Here is a 27,719-nt window from a genome sequence, read left to right on the forward strand (position 1 = left end):
TAAGCGTAGTCTAATAATATAACACTCAGTAGATTATAGAGACAAAATGATGGATATATTTTTACGCATATTTTGTTAAAATTAATTAATCCTTTTGGTACAAACTGTAATGTCTCCGTAATTATCCCTGAACCTACAATAGTGCGTTATTTGACCGATGTTTTGCCTTGTTCATTGACCGTTGCTATTCCTATTAGTTTTTGGAAGTAATTTCGTTCAGTAAAACCGAATATGTCTGTTTTAATAAAATATCAATTCCATATTTTGTACTAGGTTCTAAAGTATTACACTTGCACTTAATGAGGAACACTTAAGATTTCCTGAAACTCTATTTTTCTTAAGAACTGGTTAGATACGGTCCTGAGACGCGATCAGTTAACGTGAAATTACGATGACTCTGATTTCGTGAGGTAAAAATAGCTTATTGTTACATAGTCGAGCAGTAGCGATGTTTATTAATATTACCGTAAAAATATCCTGTATACAATATTGTATCTAAATTTTTTTGTGTAACAGGTACATTAATGTGTGACAATAACGAGTATTTGCGTCTTACCGTTCAATACTAGCCATAGTTATTTTTTAATTTACATATGCATACATATGTATTTTTATGATAACGTTATTCAATAAAAAAGAAAGAGGATGGAGAAAGTATTACATACACTAAATGCAAAAATAATTGCTGCAAATAAACATAAATATTTGATTAGTAAATACAAAACATTATGTACAGATGAAGAACGTATAGTATTTTCTCTTAATGTTATGCTAGAATATAATATAATTCCACAAGCTTGTGGTGATATAAAAGATGCAAAGGAATCTGAGAAATTGAGAGAACAAGGTAATAAACTATTTGTTTCAACGTTATTGACAAATCATACATGTGTGAATGCATTAAAATTGTATACAAAAAGCATAGCTTATGCTCCTTATCCATCTGAACAACTTGCTCTGGCATATGCCAACAGATCTGCTGTTCTAATAAAGTTACATAAATATGAGTTATGTATTCAAGACATAGATAGAGCACTAGCACTCACATATCCAGATAATTTACGTGCTAAGCTTTGTATAAGAAAAGTTGAGTGTTTAAATGCATTGGAACATCCTCATATGGAAGATGCCATAAAAGAAGCACAATATTGGTTGGAAAAGATGTCTTTAGATGATATCAACCGAAAAAAATTAAGTAAAAAACTAAATAATATAAAATACAACTTAGCATCTCAAAAATTGAAGAAACAGAATACCATAAAAAAACCACCGCTTCCTAAGATAAAAACTCATAATATTGAAGTTCCTTGTGCTTCTGATGCAGTAACTATAAAGTATAATGAAGAATATGGTAGACATATTGTAGCTACTCGTAAAATAAGACCTGGTGAAGTAATTGCAGTAGAAAAGCCATACTCATTAATATTAACACCTGATAATATACATACACATTGTTCAAATTGTTTGGAGGTGTCTTGGGCCAATATACCTTGTGAGCACTGTACATATGCTATGTATTGTTCAGAGGAATGTAAGGTCATAGAATGGAAGAAGTATCATGATATTGAATGCGCAGTATTTCCCTCTATGTTAAAGATGAATTTTGTCAAATTAGATCTGTTTAGTTTAAGACTAGCTATTCAGGCTGTGAGAGAAGCTACAAATATACAAGAACTAAGGAAGGAGTTAAAAGAAGTTGATAGTTGTGTTGGTAAATAACTATACACATTACCATGATGAAATTAATATAAGTGTTAATTTCGTATTTTCTTACATTCTTTTCAGCTTCTCGAACAAAAGGTTTTTCTAAAAATGGAACTTTTCCTAGTGATAAATATAGGAGTTTATTAGGTCTTGTGACTAATACTGAAAAACGTTCAGTACAAGATCTCTTTAGAAGATCTTTAGATGCAAGCTTTATTTTATATTTTGTAGCAACATGTACTAATATGTTTGGAAATCCATTAAGCAAAGATTTATCTGTGTTAATAAAAAATGCTGATGTTACATTTGTTGGTGGTCTTATTTTAAGACATCAGCAACTGATTCCTTGTAATATTCATAGTGTATGTGATTTTCATATTGCTTTAGTGTAATTACTTTTTTTTGTCATAAATTATTAATATTGGGTTGCTCGGAAAGTTCGTGCCAATTTTCGGTAGATGACATTAGGACATAATAGATAATTAATGTAAATGACTATTTGCAGTTCTCTGAGGAATGTGAATTAGAGGCAGTTGAACGTGGTATTGCAGCTATGCCATTCTGTAGCTTATTTAATCACAGTTGTAATCCAAATACCTTCAGGAATTCAAGGTCTGAATATAATATTATCTATGCTGTATATCCTATTGAAGAAGGTGAACAGGTATATATATTTAAGTGACACATAAATAGTACATTGTGATACTAATGTTTTGCCATTCACAAATTTTTTATTCTTCTTTTTAAGATATATGATATTTATACTCAACATTATGCTATTACACCAAAAGCTGTGAGACAAAAAAAACTTTTGAAACAGTATTATTTTAAGTGTAATTGTTTAGCATGTCAAGAGGATTGGCCACTATACTATGATGTAAAATCTTTCAGAGTAAGTTATTAGCTAATTAGGTATATTTTAAAGTATTACTTTGTACTATTATTTACCTCTGCGATTTATTATTTTATAGGATTTAGTTACGAAGGAGGAAGATAAGAACAGGATTAGACATGTGTTAAGAAAATTTAATAGATATGTCAATATTGCAACAGAAGGAAATATATCGGATAAACATATCGTTGATGATTTGTTAAAAATGATTGAAGTACTATATGAATTGGTACCAATGCCGTGTGAAGAAATGAATCACGTAGTAGAAACTTTGAAGCGTGTCTACGATTTAAATGGAAATCGGCTTGAAATTCCTGAACTGTAAGTAACGTCTTATATGATAAAATTTATACAAAACAGAATTTTAATATGTTTTAGAGAAAAATAAATGTGCGTTTTAAACTATTTATTTATAATAATATATATTTATATTATATATTTGTATATATTAAAAATATATGTGCTATGAATACGACGTCAATGTGTATTTGATATCAATAACATTTTATATATTGACATATAAAATATGTATTGTATTATTTTTATTAAGTACAAATTGACAGAGATCGAAAAAATAAAATACCTGTAAAGCTATACAAATGTTATAATGTTTAATTGCCGATAAGGTTGGATAGTAACTAAAATAATGATTAAAGTATGTTCATTGAAACCGAATAATTATATGGATATTGCAATGGTGTTCTTACTGAGCTTCAAAGGGAACAGTTTATAGCATATATTTGAGGTAGTGAAAAAGGTAGAAAGTGCATAAAAAATTGGTATAAATTATGAACTTTCAAAATACTGAATGTCAATTCCTCAAAATATATCCTACGCATTAGGATCTATCTTGCTAGCAGCCAACTGAATATTGGTAATAAAATCGTTAATCCTATTGAGTGGTATATACTATCTGTACCACTGCAAGTGGTACAAATTGTTTGGAAATGATTATTGAAGTAAGTAATTCTCCATTCAACAGCAGGATGTACAGGACTATGTTTTTCTAAATACATCATTAATGTATTTGATGTAGTGACACCTATAAAAGAAAGTGCGTCGTTACATTGTTTATTAAACAGCTTGTTAAACGACAAGTAACTCATTTAAAAAATTATATTTAACAAAATTTATATAAATGTACCGAGAGATGTGGTTTTGAGATCCTTTAGCATAGAATATCCATCACCACCGCTTTGCAAGAAGTCAGTCAGAAGTACATTATAAGTTCGATTTTTTTCAAGTCTGTTATATGTTGGAACATCACAGGATGCACACAATACTTCTACTGAAACTACTCTTGAATTTTTTGGCTGAGTTAAATCATAGACCACCTGTAGTCATTTAAATAAAGTAATATGATTAATTACTGTTTAACAATATTGAATTATTGATTTATAGTAATAACTACAAAGCTATGTATATTTAATCACATACTTGAAGTCCTGAAACTTGCAAAAATGCTCCAAAGAGATTAGCAGTATTATCCTTGTCTAGATTGTAAACGCTCCATTCTAATACAGACAATAACAATTCTCCAGTCATTGAAGCTTTTAGGATAGTGTTATGAAAGGGTAGCACGTTAAGAACATCACCCATGGTGACTTTATCTTCATTGCCTCTTGTGATAGAACTTCTGATACTGCCACTATTATGAATAGCTATTGCAGTATCCGTCCAACTGGATTGGTCTGCATATTCACCAACATTGTAATCAATCATGCTATCTGTGATTAAATTGCCCAGGTTACACTCTCTTAGTCTACAAACTTTACTATCTCCTTCGAGAAGGACTCGTGTCATTCCGAGTATTCTTAGGCTAATATTATCGATAGCATCTCTCATCTGTTCTAATTCGTTTAAAATATCTTTCGCCTATTACGAAACAAAACAAACAATTATATAATTAATATAATTTCTAGTTTGTTTGATATTACTGGTTCTATTTAATTGATGAGTGCACATTGTTGAATGTATTGTATAACATGGTTTTTCGATAATAACAAGCAATAATTATTATTAATCTGCGGATTTGTTATAGATCTATAAGGAGATTCTATTCTTTTAATCATATTCTCAAGAATATGAGTTTGCATAAAAATTCATATTCTAATCATTATTATAAAAGTACATTGTGAAAGTCATGATATGTTAATAGGAGCATAGAATCCGTGTAAGTAAAAAGATGTAGCCGAAATCCTTCAAATGAAGTCAGGAATAAGGAAAGTAAATGTTTTGGGAGAGACAGAGAATATAAACCACCTCCTCTGGTTACATACTCCTAATACATACTTCCTATAGCCTGATTAAGGAAAAATAAAATTTCTGAAGCCGAAAAGTGGTTGTAGTAGAGATGATTAAAATAAAATCGGTATTGAAAATGATCCAATTACTTGATTTTTAAGTATAATTTCTACACTTTTAGAATCACATTGTAGAGATGATACATCTATTTAATATTCAAATATAACTTAAAAAATAATCTTTTATTTTAATAATTGCTAACAAAAAATTGTTCTACAATATCTCTCAAAGAAGTTATAGTATATGGCAACAATAATAGCAGAGTTAACAAAATTTTATGAAGAACTATCGCATTCTATGTATGATGCAATGGAATTTAGAACAGTTTAGCGATGAACTTTTCTTGTCTATAATATTCTGTTACGGACAGGGCTAATATATTAGGAGCATATCTAAATCGAATTGGTAACTTCTATTTTTTATCTTTCTCATATAATAGTGCGAACCTTGTCTGTGACATCACACTAGAAATTCAATGACTTCCTCGAGTATTCTATGTTCCTGTTAACATTTCTCGATTTTCGAACTAAGTTCGAACACTCAATAGATGGCACTGATCTCTAATTCTTTCTTATCGTTATCCTTGTACAGTTTATCGGGACGTGTGTATAAAGGTATTGCTGCATTAAGGAGCTATAGATCTACTTTTCAATAATTTGAGAAAACTAATAAGAATCAATTCAATATCAACCAAAATCAAATTACTTTTTAAAATGTCAAGTAATTAGTCAACCATCGTTTAAAATGATAATAATAAACTTTTGTTCTTTTGAATATGAAATCTCCCTTCTTCTTCCAATAAATATAATTAAAATATTAGAGCTGCCTTTTTATTGTTACAAACCTTACATACCTATATTACCACATATATATATATATTTGCATCGATAATGTTGTCAATTTCATTACGAGATATGGATTTATATAATTGCACATCAAAAGAAGATCCGATTTTGATATCAAATAATATAGATGACAATAATTTCTGATATATGTATACAAATTTAACGCTCACCTGTTCAATACTGCTATCTACAAGAATAGGATTGCCATTAATATCAGTCACTTCTCCCTTGTCATCGAAGGTCACCGTAAGATTGCCAAGATACTTAGTATAAGCGTAAGCTTGAACCACATAAACCTTTCTTCCACTTTTCTGTATTACTTCTGTTGGATATAAACCTTCTGGTACCTCCAAATCCGGTTGTATGCCATTATAAAGGAAAGTATTCGTGTGTCCACCGATCACTATATCGATATCTTCCACTTCTCGACCAATCTTCTTGTCCATCTCAAATCCAGAATGTCCCACAGCGATCAATATGTTCACACCCTGGCTTTTTAATTGTTTTGCTTCTCTACGAATGCTCTCCACTTCGTCTAAGAAAATCACGTTTTCCGTGCTGGCAATTATTTTAGTATCTGGTGTTAGATAACCGATTACGCCGATTTTTACTCCATTTACGGTTAGAATTGTACTGTTTTTTAACTTCGTGGCTGCCAGATCTGGTTGTTTGCTTAAGTCTAGGTTCGAAGTGACTATGGGGAACGAGGCGTTCTGGATGAAAGGTATTAAACCTTCCACGCTATCGTCGAACTCGTGGTTTCCTAAACTCTGTAATTTTGTGACAGAAAAAAATAGAGAACGATAAAAGATCGACGGTATGGATGGATAGTACGGAAGTATTTTCACACGAGATACTCTACCGTGACATTTGGAGCTAGAAGATTCAAGAATTTGGCTACAATTTCCCATTTGTACACGCTGAACCACATAGATCCTTGATAAGTATCGCCAGCGTTGAGGAAGAGACACGGGACCGATGAGTTTCTGGCTTGTCGAACCAGAGTAGCTATTCTCGCGAATCCACCATAGCATTTATTCTCCTCTGCTTCTTTCTTCGAGCAAATGCTTGATAATCTTGATGTTTGCTCGAATCTGTGAACATTAATCGGACAATTTTTTAGACTAATTGACAGATTAATACTGTAATTAACAAGTCAATTGTTCAAGTTAAAAGGACGTATCTGAGTCAAGCTGATATTCTAATTTGCCTTGTAATTGGCTAGATTCAATTATGAATAATTTATAAGTAATCTGCATTTGAAAACAGACTACTCGATTCGTTATTAGTGGCATGATAAACAGTGGAATATAATACCAAGTATATTAAAACACACTACTTTCTAGACTGAGAGATTGAATATCATCGAAATTAGAAGATCATCGCGAAAACAAACTGACTTTTTTTCGTATCGCCTTCATAGGCGAAAGTATTTCACTGGATAATTAACGTGAAAACTAACGTTTAAATCGCACATGGAGTATTAGTTATCGTTACGTTGTTTGTAATTAGCGTCGATGCGTTGCGATCGCGTAGCGCCGATATTTTGACCATTTGAATATTTAGCTAAAATAATTTACGATGGAGCGTATTGAAAAATTTACTAAACGCAACAAATAGCGACAGTCCGCGAGAAACAAACAGACTGTTAGATTGGGGATATTTACGCAAATGTGCGTCTTATTCGTATTTCTACGTCTGGAAATTTTTAGAAGATGGACGAACATAAAATGGGACGATCGAAGTGAAACAATGGAGAAATACGGCAATAAGAATGCTACTCGATGTCTGTGCATCTTGAAAACCTTTCGCAACATCTATCTTTTTATCTTATTTCTTTTAATTGCGGAAACTACAGAGTTTCTGCTGTTCGAATCAATATAAAAGTCGACTAATTGCGATAAAATCAATCTCTTATCTTATTTTTTTTCTTTTTTATAGAACGATTTTTACAAAGATAAGTCTGATAACAGGGAAACGTTGTGGCGAAAGCGAATAATTTCCGACGATTATTTCTATTAGACAATTCGCGACTGTAGATGTTTCTTATCTTTACTCGTTCATTTTTTTTTTTTTTGTTTAAATAACGAAAGAAAGAAATAAATAAAGAAATAAATAAAGAAAGAGGCAAAAGTAAGAAATTGTGATAAAAATTAATAATCACGCTAACTATTAATTTGAACAAATTCAGCATATACGTACGCATTGTTTTTCTATATTTCTTCCTCCTGTAAAGATACGAGACGTATCCTTTTATGATATCCATATATTCTTTAGAAAATCAAAGATATCTTTCCTCTCGAATTCTCCTTTTGTAAAAAGTAAAAAAATAAAAAAAGAAATAAAAAAGAAAGAGAAGCGGAAGAAGAATATAAAAACCAGTTACCTCGAATGCATATCATTGGTATGAATGATTCGAAGGGTGAGTCCCTCAGATTCCTGGGGTTCCGTAGGCACAGGGTTGCCGAGGACTTCACCGGAGAACGCCAGAACGGTCGTAATCATGATCCAAGCGACGAGCATTTTGTCACACGGCTGTTCACGCTTCGGCTGCATTCTCGTCCAATTTCACACTGTTCCGTTAACCGGTTGTTTTAAATGTAATAAGGCAAGCGACTTGGGTATCGTGGTGGCTATCAGCCAGAAAGAATGGAGAGGAAGGGGACAAATTGGTTCACCAATTGCGACCTTGTCCGATTCGTAGTTTCATCGCTGACTAATATTCCTTTCTTTTCTATTATCTGTCCCGTTTTTCTCCTTCGTTTTAACGATCAGCCGTTTCGTTTTAAGACAATCCATTCATTTTCTGGATCATTAGGTTTCTCGTTTTCGAGGAAGTCGCCAGGATCCTTTGTCTGGATTTTCTATTAAACCAAGAAAAGAAAAAGATGCATCGTGACTATCCGCTATCGTCTAGCTCGTTAATTTTTATTGTAAACGAGGTTTTGTCGTTAAATTACTTCTCGTTGAATACCGCGCAGAATTCTCACGTAACGAGAAATAATCTCCACTATTTTAACGAACTTACATCTCCTGAGGACTGTTACAAATTATCCATCATGTGTTCCTCGGAAATATTATTTTGCGCATTTGTAGTTTTGTCATAAACGCAAAAAATCCTAGAGCCTAATCGTTGATAGTGGAGATACAATTTTTAGGATGGTTTTGTAACGAGGACATAGATTAGATGAATTTATCGAAGATAGATTCATTTATGGTTCAGCGAATTAATTAATATTAGTTATTAATTAATAATAAGTGAAAGTGTTAATAATGAATCAGCTGGATCGAGGATACTTGGGAGGAAAGTCGCGAAAAGAAGGTAAAGGACTTAAAAAAGTAGTTTACCGAGGTGAACGACGAGGCAATAATTGCGTACTGTCATCCACGACATGGGTAAATATAATTTCCTTGCACAACATTCCTTGCACAACGGTAAATGACTTAAATATCCTTTCGATAATCAATCACGTGTATTCCGATTATCCGTGTGAATACTTTACTATCCAATTCTGTTATTTGTCTTCTGACTGAATCGTTTTCAACCGATACATATTTTTCTATCTTAGAAAAAGCGTGGCATTTTCGTCAAATTCTTGCATATTCGAAGATCTTCAAGTTCCAGAGAAATACGAAAGAACCGTTTCGACAATCGTACGATAATGACTTCTTAAAACATTGACAATTTTTTTTTCTCACCGAAGTGAAAGCGAGATCGAGACAAAAAATTCGAAGATCGAAAAAGAGCTAATTTGCCTACTTTTAATTTTGCGATACAGAATTTAGACGAAGCTCGATAGAAATTTTCTAGCCGTCTAAGCTGCAAGTTGTGCCGCTGACAAAGCAAGTACTGATTGCTTTATCGGATCCAGAAATTGTTTAACGGTACCTGACATTTTTTGAGGTACCTCGTCGGCATGTATTTATTATTTACACTTCTATTTCACGCATGCCGACATTTTTTATCCTGAGTAAGCAAAAATTCCACTCACACGCATTATGCGTAATATACATCACCGCTTAAAAGTATCCGGGTATCGGTATATTCCTGATATGATGCATTTTGATTACAGAATTACGGCGAATCAATTTGCAATGATTTTATCCTCTACAGTTATCGCAGCTACGTGTAATAGTATTAGGCTCTCCTATAAGTAACGTCGGCTTTTGATTAATAACTTACAGCGAAAAGAATTAAAACCTATTGATGTTTATTTCTAATCGTCAATTTCGACCATCGGTTTCTATGATCTTTCCCTATTTTTCCCTATTTTTCTCTCGAAATTTTGAGTCAAACAACTCATTCAACGCTGATTCTATTTGCCTACTACCATTGAATTTTTTACTAGACAATTTTCTTTTAAAAATGTGTCTTTGATATTTTCTCACGCTTAGGACATGTCCTGTATTTCACGAACGTTTTTAAAAATATCCTTAGTTGTGCTGGCTTTTTAAAATTCGCATAGTATGCAATTTTGTAACTGACACACATTTTATGAATTCTATTAATATGAAAATATTTGATTGCTGCTTTCTAAGAAACAAAGGGATAAGGTCGTATAAAATATATCAGTATTATCTAAGGTAAAATAAGAAACGATATTGATTTCCGAAAGCCAATATGTAATACTATTATTGATGTTTGTTATTGTAAAACCTTCTACAATTCCGCCAACAAGTTGTTTGTCTCCAAATTCTTCAATTTCTGAATTGTACATCAGATTAAGAAGGTCTAAGACTAAAATGACTTTCAGAGATATGGTGTGGAGTGCTGATAAGGAATATTGTAAAGCAAGTCCACTTTATGGTCTCACGGAGGCTGGAATTACAATAAATTTATCTCCTAATATTTAATTTTTAATTAAATTATGCTATATAATTACTATACAATTAATATACTATATAATTTTTATATACATTACACCATATAACTATACATATAATTATATAATTATACACACATGCACTGTATAATTAAACACTAAATAAGTTTTTTAATTTTTTACTAAATATAATACGACCGGTGATACTGAAACAACGAATTTGACAATTTCAAAAGTAAAGTGAAAGGTAAGAGGAAAACGCAATTTAGCACTGTAGTCTGATTCGTAAATTCAAAGTTTCATAAAAAGGTAGTGACTGTTGTTTCTAATTATTGATTCATCGTTAATTTGCACGCTTTGATACGATTGCTATTACTAGACTGTTAGATTTTTATGCAAATTCATACGTTTGAAAATACTTATAGGTAAAAGAGTACAGAAAATTGCTCTGTCTAAAGTACATGTTGAATATTTTACATACGTTCTGCGCACTTATCATGTACATTTTGTGCAATTCTGCATTTTCAAATTCCCTCTAAACGCACATGTAAAATGTATTTCCTACAAATGTATACGAGGAAACGATTGACCACAATTAGCTGTGAGCGTTTCACATTTAGGACTTAGAAAGGTGGCACTTGCGATAAATACGGTTACATAACGAGTTATTTAGCGTTGCATTAGAAAAATGATAATGGCAAATCACCTACACGGCCTTGTTTTGTTTCACGTCTAACTGATACGCTGTACTTCCTCATATTGGAAAAAATAGATCAATTATACCCGGTTTGTATTAATTTAACGAATGTAACTTCTGAATGAAATGGCCTTCGTATCACTCGATACGATTTAAATACGGCAGATGTCTATCTATTACGCGTTTTCTATTTCCTCATCGAGTTCCGTTCAATGAGAACTGGTTTTCATTCGAACAAACGAAGCCTCCGTTATTCCATTTAATTGCTACAGATTAAAAAACTGGATAGCATATCTATATGTAACTATGTTTATCTTCTCATGGGATCATAGAATAGAATCTATCATTAAATTTTCAAACGTAGAAGTTTCGCGAAATGATTTGAATATTTACAGAAGACTTTCATGAATATATCATCTGTTTTATACGAAACATTTTGAAGTCTCACTGGCATCGTTGTGGGACTCGAATACCATAGTTAATACTGGGAAAGTTTGAAACAAAACTGAAAGTATATATAAAAGTACGCGAATAATTGATTATACATTAATAGATCTTGATATTCTGTGCGAACATATTTGATATTTGTAATAACATATTTAAATACCATATCTAATATTTGTAATAACACATTTAAATACTATATTTGACACTTGTAATAACGTATTGAAATAATATATTTAATAATCGCAATAAATATCTTGTAATTTCTATATATGTTCTCATATTGGTCTCAAATTTTACCAACATAATCGTGACAATCGTATTTCATTACGGTGTTAATAAAATTTGAAAATGTTTTATATATAACATATACACGATATGGAGACAAAAGTTTTCTATAGCAAGTTCATTTCTAGTATTATACTTTCGTGAGCCAGCGAATATCACGCAAATCGGAAAGATATTCTTGCTTTAAGAGCAAGGTATAATATGATTTTGTCTCAAGTCAACAACCAACAGTCAGCAGCGACAATCTAAAATATAAAACGTTATACTTCGCTGAATCGCGAAACAGCTTAAACTAACAACAAGCCATTAAAACCACGGTTGATAAGAACTTCGACAAGCGTCTACGACAGAAAGCATACTATTAGATTAAAGATCTTAAAATATTAAAGCGTAATAAAGACGTGCGTGATGCTCATGACAAGTGATAAAGGGTGTTCTTTATCATTGTTAGATGTGTTCGGGATTTGGAGTGGCCGTCAGTTTATGACTCGGACAACACATTTCCCTTTTTTGGGAAAATTCGAACTGCCTATCTCCCCAAGTTGTAAATTTTACGATGCAGACCTCATTAAGGGGCTAAAAGACATCTTAAGTGCCCGATGGGTCAGGGCAAAGCTAAACAGCTGGCAATACCGAAGGATACGCACCCACAAGAGTACAATTAAACCATGGAAAATCAGGGGACGGAAAGTCAGAATATAAGGGCGAGACGGAGCTTTTGGTGAGAGGAGCAACAACATTTTACAATAGTCTTCATCGGAGTGTCGTACTGTTCCTATATACTAAAACTCTTCCTATATACTAAAAGTGCAAATAAATTACCAAACCATATTAATACTCGATATATTTAATTTACCTCCATCTCAAGTGTTAATCTCATTCAAGGTTCGCGATATCAACCGATCGGTTGAACCTGATCGATCGCTATTTAATTGAGAATTCGTAACAGAGTGAATGTGGCGATCGAAGGGGCTAGTTTCTAACTATACATACAAAGATCACGCAAACAAGAAATAAGCAATTTTTTAATCTAAAAATCAATTCTATGTTCCCAAAATTGTCATCTCAATTGATTGTAGAATTTAATGTGTATTTTTACGTCCTATGAATACACGATACAGGAACATTTAAAAAATGATTCTTCACCCGATTGTTTATAAAATTTCATAGATTTGTTAGTTATTTTCAGGAAACTTATATTTCTGAATTATAAAAAAATATATTGTTCGAAATTAAGAAATTAATAAAAATGTACTTGTAATGTTCCTTTCGTGTGCTGTTCATATAATACTAGATCTATCTAAATGTATTATATATACAAGATTATAAAAATATATATGTGTACATAAACGTATCTCTGCCTAGATAAAATTCCACGTTAATTCTGTTAGAAAACTTGAATGTTTTCAGCAATCGCGAAAGATAAAAATCTGAAGCCAATCATATCGATTGACATAAAGACCTAATTGATAATCTAATCCTGACAAATGCTAATCTGTTTATTAAAGTTTCCTACGGTAAGTACACAAAGTTTTTCCTAAGCCTCTGTTTGTACCTTGAAAAGTGAAAATATGCTAGTTAGATATTTTAACTAAAGATAATAAAAATACCGCGCCAATCGTACCGCGTTGAACCACATGATCGATTGGCATTAATCACGAGTCACTCGAACGAAATTTTAAAAGGATCCAAAGACGTACTATATCTTACGACGTGACAACAAGAAATCTTCACAAATCACTCGATGTCCATGTACCACTTGTCATCTTCGCCATTGTTCAACAAATTTCCAAATTTTCACCCCTTTCGTAACACGTAATTCGATTTCGTCGTATACTGTACTCAATAGAAGCGATTTAAAGAAGAATGATCTATCGAGGAACGATCAAGCATCCGGTGCGCGCTCATTCGAATGCATCCGACTGTCGAACTAAAAATATCTCACTCCTCGTAACGAGGAGAGATCCTGATGCCAATCACTCACCGATGGATCTCGTCTGAGCGATGAAAGTTGGCTGCTGCTTACACAACGATCACACGGCTGACTCGAGCACGACGTCGAGTGCACGACGGCGATGAAGTTGCGTTTCCGCTAACGAACCGATTTTGCCGAGCGACCGACGTCGACTGAACACGATCGTAGACCGAAAACCTCGAGCCGCCTCAGTTTGTCCCCCGATCCATCCACGAATTGCTCCTCCGGCTCGTGGATTTCAGAGTAAACCGGTTGAGACGGTGGCAAATTCTGCCGAGTACACGTGGTTCTTCCTCGACGTGGAAAAGATGGGAAGGCAGCTTTTGGAAAAATCTGTTTGACGTGCGGTGAACGGTGAACGATAAACGACGAACGTGCGTGAAATTTGAATTTTTCTTGTATCTTGGCAGTTTTTAATTTTCACCTGTAAATTGCGCGTGGTTGTCTTTTCAAGGGATTTTTAGAATCACGGAATTCAAATTTGATAGGGAGAAATTAATTTCAGTTGGATCGATCCTGACTCTTAAAAATGCGAAATTAGATAAGGGGATTATTATGGCCAAGAGAGTGGCGATCTAATTAGCTTGATCTTCTCGATTAACAGGCTAACTTTCCAATTCTCTTAGGCAGCTAGAAGTTAGAAGTTAGAGCAGTTAGAAGTTTAGAGGCTGAGAATCGTAGTGATGGAAGTTCGTCTATTATAGTTGTTATTCTATGAAGAGAATTCACAAATTGCCGATACATTATTCATCGATAGATACCATAAAGCTTTAACGTTTTGAAGTTACATATATTACGTATGACATTATTTAATTTAAAAACAATCTGTTAAAATTTGTTTGCTAGAGCTGGAAAATATACAAAATCATTAGTATAATAGTTTTCGTACTGATTTTGTGAAAGTTTGAAAATTATCCAAATATATATATACTACATAATTTCTTAGTACCTTCCTTTCGAACGAGCGATCGATTGTGTCAGTTCAGCGTTGTAGTTTTTGGCAAGCTGGTTGATTGGTGATTTTAAAGTTCAATGGTAGACTCGCAAACGAGTTTGTTTGATCGATTAGAGGTAGTTGAGATCGTTTTGATTTTATTCCTTTTCAGAGCTAAATATATACGTTCACATTTGACTTTACCTCGTGAACACGACGTGATCATAAACTATGCATAATGCATAACGTATAAATGTAATGAAAATATATATAGAATAAAAATAGAAAATGAAATAAATTGACCAGCGTACGAGCGTATCTATTCTGTTGGCACATGGTCTTTATAAAAATCGCTCCGATTATTCTCAACTTAATTGTCGTATGCATACGATCTTACCCATGATAAAGCGTCACGTCGTTCGATACGATCGCAAAAATATTTCTGGTTGTAGAGTAAATGTGCGATAATATCACTAATTCGCGTATTTTTATTTCGAGTATTAAAAATTTTCCACTTTATTAAAGATATATCTCTCCTTTTGTTTGTGTTATCATCTCTATAGATACAGAATAATATCTCTGTTCTATACTATTTTTTCATTGCTACTTAATTTTAAAAGGAATAACACCATTTTCTTTCATCGTACGGTTTAAACGAGAAATAACGGCCGTTTTATCTCTCGATAGTCCGTTATCAGATCGTTCATTAAATTTAATAAATCTCGAGGCAACGAAAATCCAAATGATTTGTCAATAGATTTCACACAGAGTCGTCACGCTTCGGATCGTTTTCTGTCTTTCTTTCGTATTTCTTCACATTTCTTATATTTCTGTCACTTCGACAACGTTAAACAGGAACTTGAACAACTTGCATTCGTCTGTTTCGAAATTTTACCATTTTAATAGAAATTCGAAATTATATCGAAGAGTCAAGGAGAACTCTTCTGTGTTTACGTAATGCCACTTTGTGATCAAATAAGTGCATCAATAACACCTTATTGCGAATTACGGTACACGAGGATGACAATGCACTCATCTTCCGGTAGAAGATTCGCCTTGCGGATCGTTACTCGATCACAGTCGCTGCTTTATTAAGCGACATGGTCAGAACTCGAATATAGAACGATTTTGTCATCGCGCCAGGATGCGCGGCATCGACTAGCGACGTTTCTTCTCTTTTGACTTCGTCTCTTCTCACTTTGCCTCTTCGAGGCAAACAGAGGATGGTTGAAGATCACGGCTGAAGATGCGACGAGTCGCAATTCTCGTCTTTTGCGAAGTAGCAATTAAAAGATTATTTCCCTTAGGAAAGCAATACTCTAGCATCTTTCACTTTTGTTCGATCCACTATAATTTTTCAAAACGAAATATTCATCGTACTAAATATTTATATATTATATTTTTTATAAATATTTATATAATATATTTTTGACAGTATCTTGTAGCTATATATGACAGAATTTTTTTCGATAAATATTCCGATCTTCGTAAATGTTCCCCGTGTATGTTTGCATAATCTTTGTTCAACGTATTCCAATTTCTTTAAACGAAATATTCATCGTATCGTATTGTATATAACGTTATGAGAATTATTTAAAGATTATAAATTATAAATTTTATCATGAAAGGTAATACGTGAATAAACTGATTGCTCAATTTGGTATGTTTGAATCTGTCAGATAATTTTTTAATTGTATGTCGTATTAAGATACTTTTTCTCGTCCGTCAAAATGGTTAACCACGTAACATAATCACATAAAAGTGATAAACAAGTTACCAGATATGGAGGTATCATATTTTTCCTGTATGATCTGCATTTGCCAACTTCGATTATGGTATATGCATATATTTCACCAATGCGACTATCTCGAAAATGACATTTGAGTATGAAATCGATGAATTGAATGTGTGACGTTCAAAGGAAATAACTTCGTTGGTTGCTTAGGCGTAAAAAAGAAATAATAGAAGAAATAACAAGTACATATACAATAGCAACGATAACGTTGACGATTGTAAAGCCTACTGATTGCGTTCTTATCGATAGTAAAGCGGGACCGTAAAAAGCTTCGCGTTCTCGCATTAATATACTTTATACGTACATATATATTTGCATGAAAAATACGCGACAACACGGATCTTACATTACTTTTAATCGAATTTCTGTTGACTGAATTTGCCAGTGTACATTATCGTCCATAACGCTATGCGAATTTTACCTGAAGAATTAATGGTAAATTAATAATTAAACCATCGTTTACTACGTTTTTATGGAAATAGCAGAATATAAATTTGAATTGTTAACGTTTGATATTAAACATATATTTATCATTAAAATATCGATGCGTACATTAAGGTAGTTGTTAACACGAAAGAATTTTCTTGATTCGATTAAAAATTTATAAAATTGCAAAATTTGAAATGATAGACGTTGTCAAGTTACCTAATAGTTAAATAAATCGTAATAATTACATCGGTTTCATTGTTCTTCAAAATTCAACTTAATTGTTATAATATTATATTTTATGTAGCTAAGGCGATTATGAAGAATAAGATCATTGCGAATTGATTTATTTGTAACTGTATGATCAACACACTCGTCGTTATTAAAATACCATCTGTATTTCCTTTTATCGAAAATGCCTTCGTTCTAAATAGCGATATTTGCTCTGGTACCGCTTTTGTTTTATACGTTCAGTCATCTTATCGAAATATTTCAAATGCCAGTTGTATCAGCAGCATTACTTAAGCATGTTATTAAACGGATGTAATATATGCGTAGTAATGAATGTTAAACTAAGTACATTTTTTTGCAAAACAAGTAAATGTTGGAATACTTTTGAATTTGTAATATACATAATATAACGTTTCTCAAACGTACATATGTAGATCTTTAATCGATCAAAGACATTTTAAATAATTGAATTTCTTCTTCCTTAATATATTCTGTTTCAATATCATTTAATTTCTTTCTCAACATATTTATTAAAAATTGTTAGTTTGTTTAAGCCAGTTGAAATATTACGTATATATATATTACTGAAGCAAGAAATCGATTTAAATCACGATAAGGGAAAACGCAATAGCGAGCGATTTTGCAAGGGTTTCAACGAAATGATACAAAGTTCGTTAGTTGGTTAATTGGGCCGAGTTTTGAAATATACTGTTTGATGTATGGGAGATTTTCCATGGATATAATTTATCGAGGTCGTTTCGCCATCTGTTTTATACACGGAGTTATCTTTTCTATCGAACTCGCAAGAAAAAAAAATCGTACGAATAATTTAACAACCAGTTTCTACACGAGTAAAGAAACACGCGATAAAGAGTACACTAGTAACCACGTAAAAACGCATTGACGTAATAGACTCAAGCTTATACTTCAAGAGCACCGTAATTAAAACACGTTTACACGGTAATCGTTAATATAATGCCTAATTGACTGATCGAATAGTTGTTTATCCCTTACGAAGCGTATATTTTCAACAAATATCTTGTCGATTAAATCTTATCAATTTCGATGATGACCACATTATATCATGTCGTATCCTCCTCTCTCAAATCTTTCATATGACACATATAACCCACAGAAAGTTCCTACAAGTGTCCAAATATAGTGGCGATACGTGTAACTGCGAGGACGGACAAGACTGAAATTTCTCATTTCGATTTTTTCTAACTATAATTAACTTCGTACCGTTTAACGATTAAAAGAGGCATCATTCGCCTCCATTCGGCGAGATGATCGACGAAGAATCGAGTTGTTAGACACTTCGCTTTCTGCCACGAGTGATTTCAATTGCTGGGATACTGCTCGTACGAAGAACAAGAACAAACTGAGCCAGATAAAAAGGATTCCTAAGGTAAGAGAGCACGCCAATTGTTCGAGGGCCCCTTAGTTCGAAATTCTTTTACCTGCCACCCTTCTCCTTTTATCCACATTTATCCATATAAGTCAGTCTCTTTTTGCCCTAAACTAGTTAATCTACCTTCGACGAAGCCTTCGTGGAATCGTTGGTCAGCTTCAATCGAGGCCAGAATGTAATCGTGTAACCTTGATCTTCACGCGCAACAGCCGCTTCAAAATTTATATTCTTAATTATTCTTTGATACACTTCGTTGTTAATTGTAGGATAAAGTTTCAGCATGTTTTGTGTTTCTTAGTTTTAGGATGATGTTAATCTCGGAACGCTACGGTAGCTACACTGTACCACTTGTTGGCTTTTGTTTTACCCATTTTCTAGAGAAGCTCTTTGTTACTTATACTTCCCGTATCCTTTTTGCAAGTATACGATATTATTACAAGTTGTTTTACAGGTTAAAAGTTATCAGTGTTAATATACCATTTTGCAGTAATATTCTATCTGTAACAGTTTTGACAATAGGTATGTTTGACGCCCGATGCGAGATGTTTATGGGATACATTTCATTACTCATATTTTACATTTATTTTATTATACAATTTGTTATTAGTCGGCTGTAAGTTAATCATCTTACTATGAACTCTTGTGAAATGTATTAATGATATCGGAGATTAATTTGTAACGTATAAAATGGTAAAAATTGTTTATACAATAGGATTCTACAAGCTATAACTTGTAATTTGTAAATTTACCAATGTTATTAAGTAATAGCTTACCATGCAAGAGGATTCTGAGAAAGTAGAGTATTTCAAGGTTAATACACAGTAGATACAAAAAGAATCTGCATGTCGCTGTACATATTACGGAATTTAGATAATTAATTAGTTTATATCAAGTATAATCAAATTTTGTGTCAACTAATAGTACTTTCATGTATATTATAAAAATTTGATACTACGAAAATGAAACGTAGAATTTTTTAAAGGAACCTTCCACTGAACGATAATGGTACGTGCAAATCCTTTTTATAGCCACTCTAATTAAAAAATATTATTCGAATCTTACTTATATATCAAACACACGTATTTTCGACGTTCTGATGATATTTAATCGACAGAGACGTTAACGATCGTCACTAAACAATGTCACTAAGCGTATTTATCTCGACGAAACGATACGGCAATACGCTAAGCATCTACGAATATGACTGTCATCCAGGATCCCGAGACAAATAATGTGTGTCTCAAAGCATTCCACGTGACTCGTTAAACAAGAAAATCCAATTGCAATTTAATTAACCTACCTCCTACTGATTCTATTGATTGATAAGAAAAAGAACCTTGAAATAAAGAGACACAGCAATCTATATATACGTTGGCGTATCACGCAAAGACCTCAACTTCGGAGTTTTAATCGCTAAGAACAATATTAGCGATCTTAAGTAAAAGTTTCGAAAAATTTCCGTGTTTACACCGATACGAACGTTCCGAGTAACAAAAGAGACACGGAATTTTTTATTGTGTGTTGTTGTATAACCAGCATTGTATTATCCTGATAGTGAATTTGTCTGGTCGTGGAAGGAATGCAAACGTGGTTCCTTTCGTTAGCTAGACAGTTGAGAACGAGCGTTCACGACCGACAGGTGTGTTGCGTGATTGTTAAATTTTCGATTAATCGCGACGCGTTTTGCGGCTAATTATGGCCGTGTTTCGGCAAATCGACCGATTACGCGGTAAATTGCGACATTTCCGCCGAGAAATTAGATTGTGTCAATTATTTCGCGCTCCCTTCCGTAACTCTGTTCCCACTGTTTCGTCATTTGGAGTTTTTCTTCTATCGTTGCCCGCTGGTTCAGCCACAAAGTATAACATTCGTGTACGATGAAATTCATACTCGTGCTTAATATTAGGTTGTTGCATACAGTTTGCCCTTCGTTTCGTTTATATACAGAGTGTGTCCTGGGTGGTTTTCGCAAAACGAAGCTGTATAGCGTGTTCTACGAGTAAAACTAGGAAACGGATGTCGTATAAACACAAGTTCATGAGTATTTTATTAAAGATCAGAGAAAAAGTACGAAACGAGTCTCTCGGAAGGCAAACTGATCAACTCCGCTTCTCGTAAGTTTCTCGATTTCATTACATATTTGGACACGTGATTGATATTGGACTTGGCAATAAAACGAGCTGTTTGCTTCCACGAGCTTATTTATTGCAAGAAAATATACACAAATTAGCGTGAATTGCCGGGTATTAAAAAATTGTAACTTTAAAAGCAATTTCCTTCGTTTCGTAATTTATGGAGTTAATCAGTACGGCTTCCGAGCGGCTGATATAACAATGAACTGATGCTTTATTCGATCGATGATATTTATGTTAATGATGTTTATGATAATTTCGCTTCAATATGAGATACATGGTATGAGCAAGTTATCAGTATTAAATATGGAATTGTTATCTAATTCTCTAGAGCTGACAGATGATAACAGTAAAATATCTTACATTGTAGATGTTTATGCATTTATGGAAAATTTTCAAGTATGAAAAAACGCAAAATGCAGATAAGAAATTTCTATTTAGGTGTTGCTTGTTTGGTCACTTTAGTTTTACTCTTGTTTAGTCTAGTTCTACATTTGTTTAGATCTACGGTTTATCGATCAGATATTCAAAACATTGAATTTTATAATCATAGATCTGCTAACCGACTTTAAGCTTTTCTCAAGCATTGCAAAACGGTATAAGTGGAGAAGATTAAGTAACTTTGAGGCTGTAAAAAATATAATATAATATCCCTTTTTTAATAACGGATCCGGAAGCTTCTGTAAAAGATATGATAAAAATATATCTAAATGGATTTGTAAAATATACTTCTGCAGCAACCTAATATTTAGTATCTTGTACAGATAGCGTAACAATCTTTATAAGGTATCATTACATCTCGTAGATAAGTCATCAAGTCACGTTGCTGTTCAGTAATCTAAACGTTTTATGGCCGAGTAGTTTATACGTTTCAAGGTAGAAATTAATTGTTGAAATTCGTGGAATGTAGAAAAAAAAAAGAAGAAGAATACGCTGCCTACAAATATGCAGAGCGTCACACATAATTGGGCCAAGCCACGGCGTTCAAACGGTAAAAGATAAAAAAAATATTAGGAAAAGTTAAACGGTTCAAGTGAATGGCGCAATTGTTTCGTCCGAAAGTGGGGACGTTTTAAAAATTTCAAAGCTACCTCTACCTTTTTATATGGAACTACAAATTTTTGTATACACTATTCGACGCATTTTTAATTCTCTACAGAAAAGCATCGAGGTACATCCGAGTCGAAAAATTAGTTTAAAGGATATCTTAACTTTAACTTGTAAAACTTATCGCATAAAAGACAAGGAGAAACGATACAGTGCTTTTATGTTCATGTTTTCCTTGTCTTGCATACGCTTAATTTGATGAAATCAACATTGAAATATTTTTTAGTCTATCATTTTAAATATAAATATCTTTTGAAATGGTTTTTTTGCGGATAAAAAAATGTATGCATAGTTCCATTAAAAAAAAAAACGTAGGTGACCTTAAAATCTTCACTTTTGGAGAAGTTAATCGCACCACGTGATGTATCGCTCGAAGCTATTTAATTTTTCCTAATCAGGTCCGCTTCTATTTTCCGTCGTTTTAACGCTACGGCTTGGCTCAGTTTTCCGAGACACTTTACATACAATGTCGCGATGAATTAGACCATTAATCATTCCGTCAATCGTCCCTCCTAGCGAATTAATTAATGCCAAATTAGTTCTGTCAACGGCGAATGATAAATTCGCTGTACTGTTAGGAAACAACGCGATAATGATATCGCGATTGCTTTAACTTAATTACACATGAAAGGCGGTTGTTGTTTCCGATGATCTGAAAGGATTGAAAGAATAGGCTGCTTGTCCACTTTATCGACGTTTAATCTTTTCAGAAGCCAAATTGATTGCCACCGTTTTTTCTGCGTCCTTCGATTTCATTAAACAGGTATCATTTTCAATTATTTTAACGGTTACTTTTGAAGAGTTATTAACGACACAAAAACAATTTAATCGCTCGAGGTTTACTCTGAGGCCAACATCGTTGTTTCTCTCTTATCATTATTTTTCAATTTATCATTCAATTTGGTTTCCGAACAACTCAAGTGTGACCAATAATCAAGATTGTATCTTTTACTTATGTATTTCAAGAAATACTTGTTTTGACTGTATATGTATCTACAAACTACTTTACACACGAGTAGCTATCTAACAGAAGACTTAAATGAAATGAATAGACCGATAATCTCATTTAGTGTTCCTCCTTGTTGGTTTACTTAGGCTATCTACACCAACGATACGAATTCATCCTCTCATTAGCTTTGACAACGCAATGCACCTCAAAAAGGAACTTAACACTATAAGAACCTATATAGCTTGAATTGCCGCGTATTTTTGCACAGTGATCGAAAAGATATACATTTATCGAATTTATCGAATTATATAAATGCCATTTCGTTCCATAAGCCTTCTCCATCTTTCATACAACTCCAATATTCTATCCTTCCAGAAGGTCTCGGGTTTTTTGGCGAAAAACTGTCCAATATGATTTTTTATGTCGACCAAATAGTTAAAAATCGAAACGAACTTTCCGAGTAGCATTTAACACGTGTAATATTTTATTAAAAATCAACGAACATATTTAGAGATGTTTCTAATAATGTTTTTCTGTGTGATATGCTTGAAAACAATTTCCCCGACGGAGAGGTGCTAGACAAAATTTATTATTTTATTAAATTCTTTAAAAATCCGAACGAACTTTCTAAAACAAACAATATTACGTCTGATATATTGATAACGGTTTCGTATTATTCGAGTATGCAATGTAAAAAACATATTGATAACGCTTTGTTTATAACATCCATTGCTCCTTTTTATTGTTTTATTTAACAGTAGTTAACATTTTTGTATGTAATACGTGAGTTCGTGGAGTGTCTCCAGTCCGCGAAGTGTTAAAAGGAACCTAAAGGCAAACTTAAGATAAGATATATACAATTTCTATTGTCGAAAGTGTATCCAAACACTATACAACAACAACAACTATTCATACCGTTTAGAATGATCAAATATGTATTCTTTGATCTTCGTTCGTAAGAAGGTCGCATAGATCAACGGTCCAGACTAATATTGGTTAACGTTACGTTCGAACGTATTCCTTTCAGATTCTCCTTTCTCTTAAAAGTCGTCGAATAAGACTCGACAAAGTTTCACGTTTCAATGTGCAAACTTGAAAGCTCGAGCAGTGGTCGCGAGAGCCTTCGTCGTAGTGCCTAATATCGTCTAAACCGTGGTACGAACTAGTTTTCAACTATGAATGCAGGACACGTTATTTCGTTCTCGTAGAGAAACTCGAGGGAAGCGACTTGGATGCGGTAAAGAAGATTCCAGAGACGTAATTCCTGGAGGAGAGCCGCGACGTTCCCGATGCACGAATTCAATCCACGATGCTTCCGTTTTTGCTGTTACCGTTTCTACTTCAGATATGTTACGGATTCACCGGAAGGGGACTGTATTATCCGGGACGATCGGATTTATTCGAGTTGTCGGTGATACACCTAAATGATTTCCACGCGAGGTAAGCCGCATGTTTGTCTTTGATAACACGCGTTTTAATTGTAAAACGAATTAAACTTAGGTGATTTCTTTTTTTTGGCTATTTTATAAAATTCATTCAATCGCGACAGATTGAATACTGTAGGAGAGCTTGAAGGAACTTGAATAAAAGATAACGAAACGTTTTTCGTGAAGCTATCTCTAGGATATCTGCCAAAAAGTCATCGAAAGAAATTAAATATGATTAATAAGATGGCAAATTGTTTTTAAATTTGTTTGTTAAAATCGTCATATTTAAACAGCAAGTTTGTATAGTAGAATATGTAGTAAATGGTAAGTAATTTCGATTTAATAATCTGATGATTTCATAGGAAGGTATTGTGCGTTTCTTCTAAGTATTGATTCAACCTTGATTTCTAATTATTTTACAAAATCCATATATATAGTTACTATAAAAAAGCAGAATGCATATTATATATTCAGTGAATGGTAATTCAATGAGAACGTGAATGACGTTGCGAATCGAGAATCGAAAAAACTGGGTCAATGGAAATGTTTTATGTTAATTAATGTTAATGTTGCTGTTGTATACATACTAAGTTTATTATTCGCGATAATTGTTTGCACTGTTAGGATGTAGAGGAAATAGCGTATTAAGTATTGACAGGGAAGCCGAATTTTTCTCAGATCTGCTAGGATTAAATTAGTACAAATTAACTCATTAAACAATTTATAAGTTACAACTTATATTTAAAGATATGTAGTATATTATTGATATATCATTTATATATTAATGGTATTTGCAAAGTATACTATTGATATTAGCGATTAACCTTGAACAGAGAAATTAATATTATGACGAATATTATATTCCGTATATTTCACGTTCTATTTTTTTACACTGTGTGTATTCTCTGTATTTTTACGTCAAAACATAGACATCCGTATCTACAAACACGACATGAAATTTTATTACTCTTCCACAAACAATTCCAGATGATTCATGATAATTCGCATCGGGTGATGTTTTCAATACAAAATGATTTGTTGAATTGATCATATTGATCGATCGTAAATACATCGATGGTTAACATACGATGCATAAATAACATCGATAACTGACGTAATTAACAATTTTATGATCGAATGACGATTCGTATTAAAGGAGAGACACTACGCAGAAAAGGAAATGAAAATTGGTTACATAATCGACTGGTCGATCAACAATGGAAATGGAATTCTAAAAGCGTGAGCTGCTTGATTTCCGAGGTCTTAGCAAGTGAAATCTCAAGGTCAGGGACGCGATGATTCGGATTAATCATGACAACTCTTTTTTACTGCGTTCGTTTTTCTATCAACGAGCTTCGTCTTGCTCAATATCGACCCTCGACGCGAGTTTGGAAACATTTCCATTCTGTTCGAGTAACATTTGTACTCGATTTGTACATTTGTACATTTGTACTGTATTTGTTTTTCGGAATTCAATTACAGTATCATGAAAGTATCGCGAAAGTATCTGAACACTCGCCATGGAGAACTTTTATCACCATATTGTACGTATTGTATGAAACATTACGAAATTTCATTGCCACTATAACGGGACGATATTGTCTAGGTTCATAAAATTTGGATCAATTTGAAAACGTGTACAAAAATAACAAGATAGTCGTTATAAACGTATACACGGTAAAAAATTAGTACACAAGCTGAATATTCATTTTAAGCGTATAATTAGTTTCGAGGATGGTCCTGAATATAGCGATTTACTAATACGATGAATAATTGGCCGTCAAAGATAATAAATAAATCATGACATTAAATATTTTGTAATTTTTACATACATATGGAAATTGCTCTGATATTTGATCGATATAACGATGACAGTCGAGTCTCATTACAATGCTAATGGAATTACAAAATGTTTTACGTAACGCAATATACGCGTTAAAGCTTTCTATGGTAACTATTAGAATACTATTAAAGTACTTTTTATCTATCGACATCATCTTTTGCGAACCACTGTACTGCTCAAACTTATTCACGAAGGAAAATATTTTCTAGGTTCGAGCAAACAGGTCCTCGATCCGAAGCGTGTCACGAAGGCGAGGAGAAGGATTGCGTCGGTGGAATCTCAAGAGTCTCCACGGCAGTGAATCGTTTAATGAATGAAAGGCCGAATCCAATTTTCTTGAACGCCGGCGATCACTATCAAGGGACACTGTGGTACAACGTTCACCGTTGGAACGTGACTGCTACCTTCATGAACATGTTACCGCACGATGTTATGGTAAGACGGCTTCATGAAATAAGTATGTTGAGGCTGAACTATCGCCAATTATTAGTACGAGAGAAGAGATTTTAAATACGCGATAAGGAAAAAACATTTTGTTTCTTTTCTATTGATTCGAAACGAAACTTGAAGCGCATCGTGATAATTAAAGACAACTAAAGTAACAAAATGATAATCATCCCAGGAAATAAATGACAGAGATGGAGATAGAGTCTTTCGACGAACGATGTAAAAGTGGAACGAAACTGAAGAGACGATAAGCTGGTAAAAAAGAATAGGAAAAGGGGTTTCTTTCCGCCGTTGATCGGTCGACTGGTTTAATTGGGTCAAAAAGTTAACAATCGATCATTCGAACGTGGCTCGTTCTCGTCGTTAAACGAAATTTGATGTTTGAAACCGATGGAGCTGAATTTATCGTGTCAAATTTGGTCGATGAAGCCACGGGTAAACATGGTTTCGCTCGTCATCGCGTAACAGTCTGTTAATTAAATTGATCCAGATATTGAGTACGAGGATCTACGCGACCGAGTCAGTAAGTTCCTGACGATCATGGAAGATTACAGTTTTGTTGTAAAAGAAGGTCGATTGATTGTAATAATTGCGGAATTGGCAAATGGTAACTTATAGATAATAATAAAATACTAAAATAATAATAAAATAGTGATAATAACTACGTAAATGTTGATAACTTATATCTCTGTATTTGATAATACAAAATCTGATATATAAACGTGACATTGTTGAATCGTACCGATAATAATCGATGTCAATGTTATCTCAGTTTATTTAGATTTCGTAGATAAAACCATTTAATAAAATAATAAAATAAATCGTAGATAGAATTCGTACTTACAATTGTTAGAAGAAAAGATTATAAAACGATTAATTTTTCAGACAATAGGAAACCATGAATTTGACGATGATATCGAGGGTGTGGTTCCGTTTTTAAAAATGGTCAAGGCACCTGTAGTAGTCACTAATATCGATGCAAGTGAAGAACCAACGATGCAGGTTCGTACATTATATTATAACTAGGGTTTCCATTGAAATTTCA

General features: G+C 33.2%; 3 protein-coding genes across 8 annotated transcripts in view; 2 read left to right on the forward strand and 1 right to left on the reverse strand.

Annotated features, from left to right (window-relative positions):
* Positions 1-3,465, forward strand: LOC139993220 (SET and MYND domain-containing protein 4). Of its 2 annotated transcripts, none has more exons than XM_072014733.1 (6): positions 1-410; positions 517-1,711; positions 1,786-2,066; positions 2,210-2,368; positions 2,453-2,596; positions 2,676-3,465. In XM_072014733.1, the coding sequence occupies exons 2-6, from the start codon at positions 646-648 to the stop codon at positions 2,919-2,921; spliced, it is 1,896 nt and encodes a 631-aa protein (XP_071870834.1). In that variant the 5' UTR covers positions 1-410; positions 517-645; the 3' UTR covers positions 2,922-3,465. The 2 variants fall into 2 exon arrangements, with proteins under 2 accessions (XP_071870834.1, XP_071870835.1); XM_072014734.1 differs by having other exon boundaries at positions 1-405.
* Positions 3,319-19,976, reverse strand: LOC139993223 (protein 5NUC). 3 transcript variants are annotated; one of them, XM_072014737.1, is made up of 7 exons: positions 19,832-19,976; positions 8,132-8,609; positions 6,608-6,839; positions 5,916-6,515; positions 4,034-4,471; positions 3,741-3,930; positions 3,319-3,638 (listed from the first exon to the last, which is right to left on the reverse strand). In XM_072014737.1, exons 2-7 carry the CDS (start codon positions 8,299-8,301, stop codon positions 3,442-3,444), a joined length of 1,827 nt encoding a protein of 608 aa, XP_071870838.1. In that variant the 5' UTR covers positions 8,302-8,609; positions 19,832-19,976; the 3' UTR covers positions 3,319-3,441. The 3 variants fall into 3 exon arrangements, with proteins under 3 accessions (XP_071870838.1, XP_071870839.1, XP_071870837.1); XM_072014738.1 differs by lacking the exon at positions 19,832-19,976 and adding an exon at positions 19,543-19,682; XM_072014736.1 differs by lacking the exon at positions 19,832-19,976 and adding an exon at positions 13,982-14,377.
* LOC139993228 (apyrase) overlaps positions 18,544-27,719 on the forward strand; it is a 13,708-nt gene continuing 4,532 nt past the window's right edge. Inside the window, exons 1-4 of one of the 3 annotated variants that reach the window (XM_072014750.1) lie at positions 18,544-18,766; positions 24,166-24,397; positions 26,437-26,662; positions 27,560-27,676. In XM_072014750.1, the coding sequence (XP_071870851.1) occupies positions 24,267-24,397; positions 26,437-26,662; positions 27,560-27,676 (474 nt within the window). In that variant the 5' untranslated portion in view covers positions 18,544-18,766; positions 24,166-24,266. Of the gene's footprint in view, positions 18,767-20,254; positions 20,409-20,632; positions 20,884-24,165; positions 24,398-26,436; positions 26,663-27,559; positions 27,677-27,719 lie in introns of those variants that run through there. The other 2 variants (XM_072014749.1, XM_072014751.1) reach the window with 2 other exon arrangements.

Source organism: Bombus fervidus, chromosome 12 (assembly GCF_041682495.2).
Source record: "Bombus fervidus isolate BK054 chromosome 12, iyBomFerv1, whole genome shotgun sequence".
NCBI classification, from domain to species: Eukaryota; Metazoa; Arthropoda; class Insecta; order Hymenoptera; family Apidae; genus Bombus; species Bombus fervidus.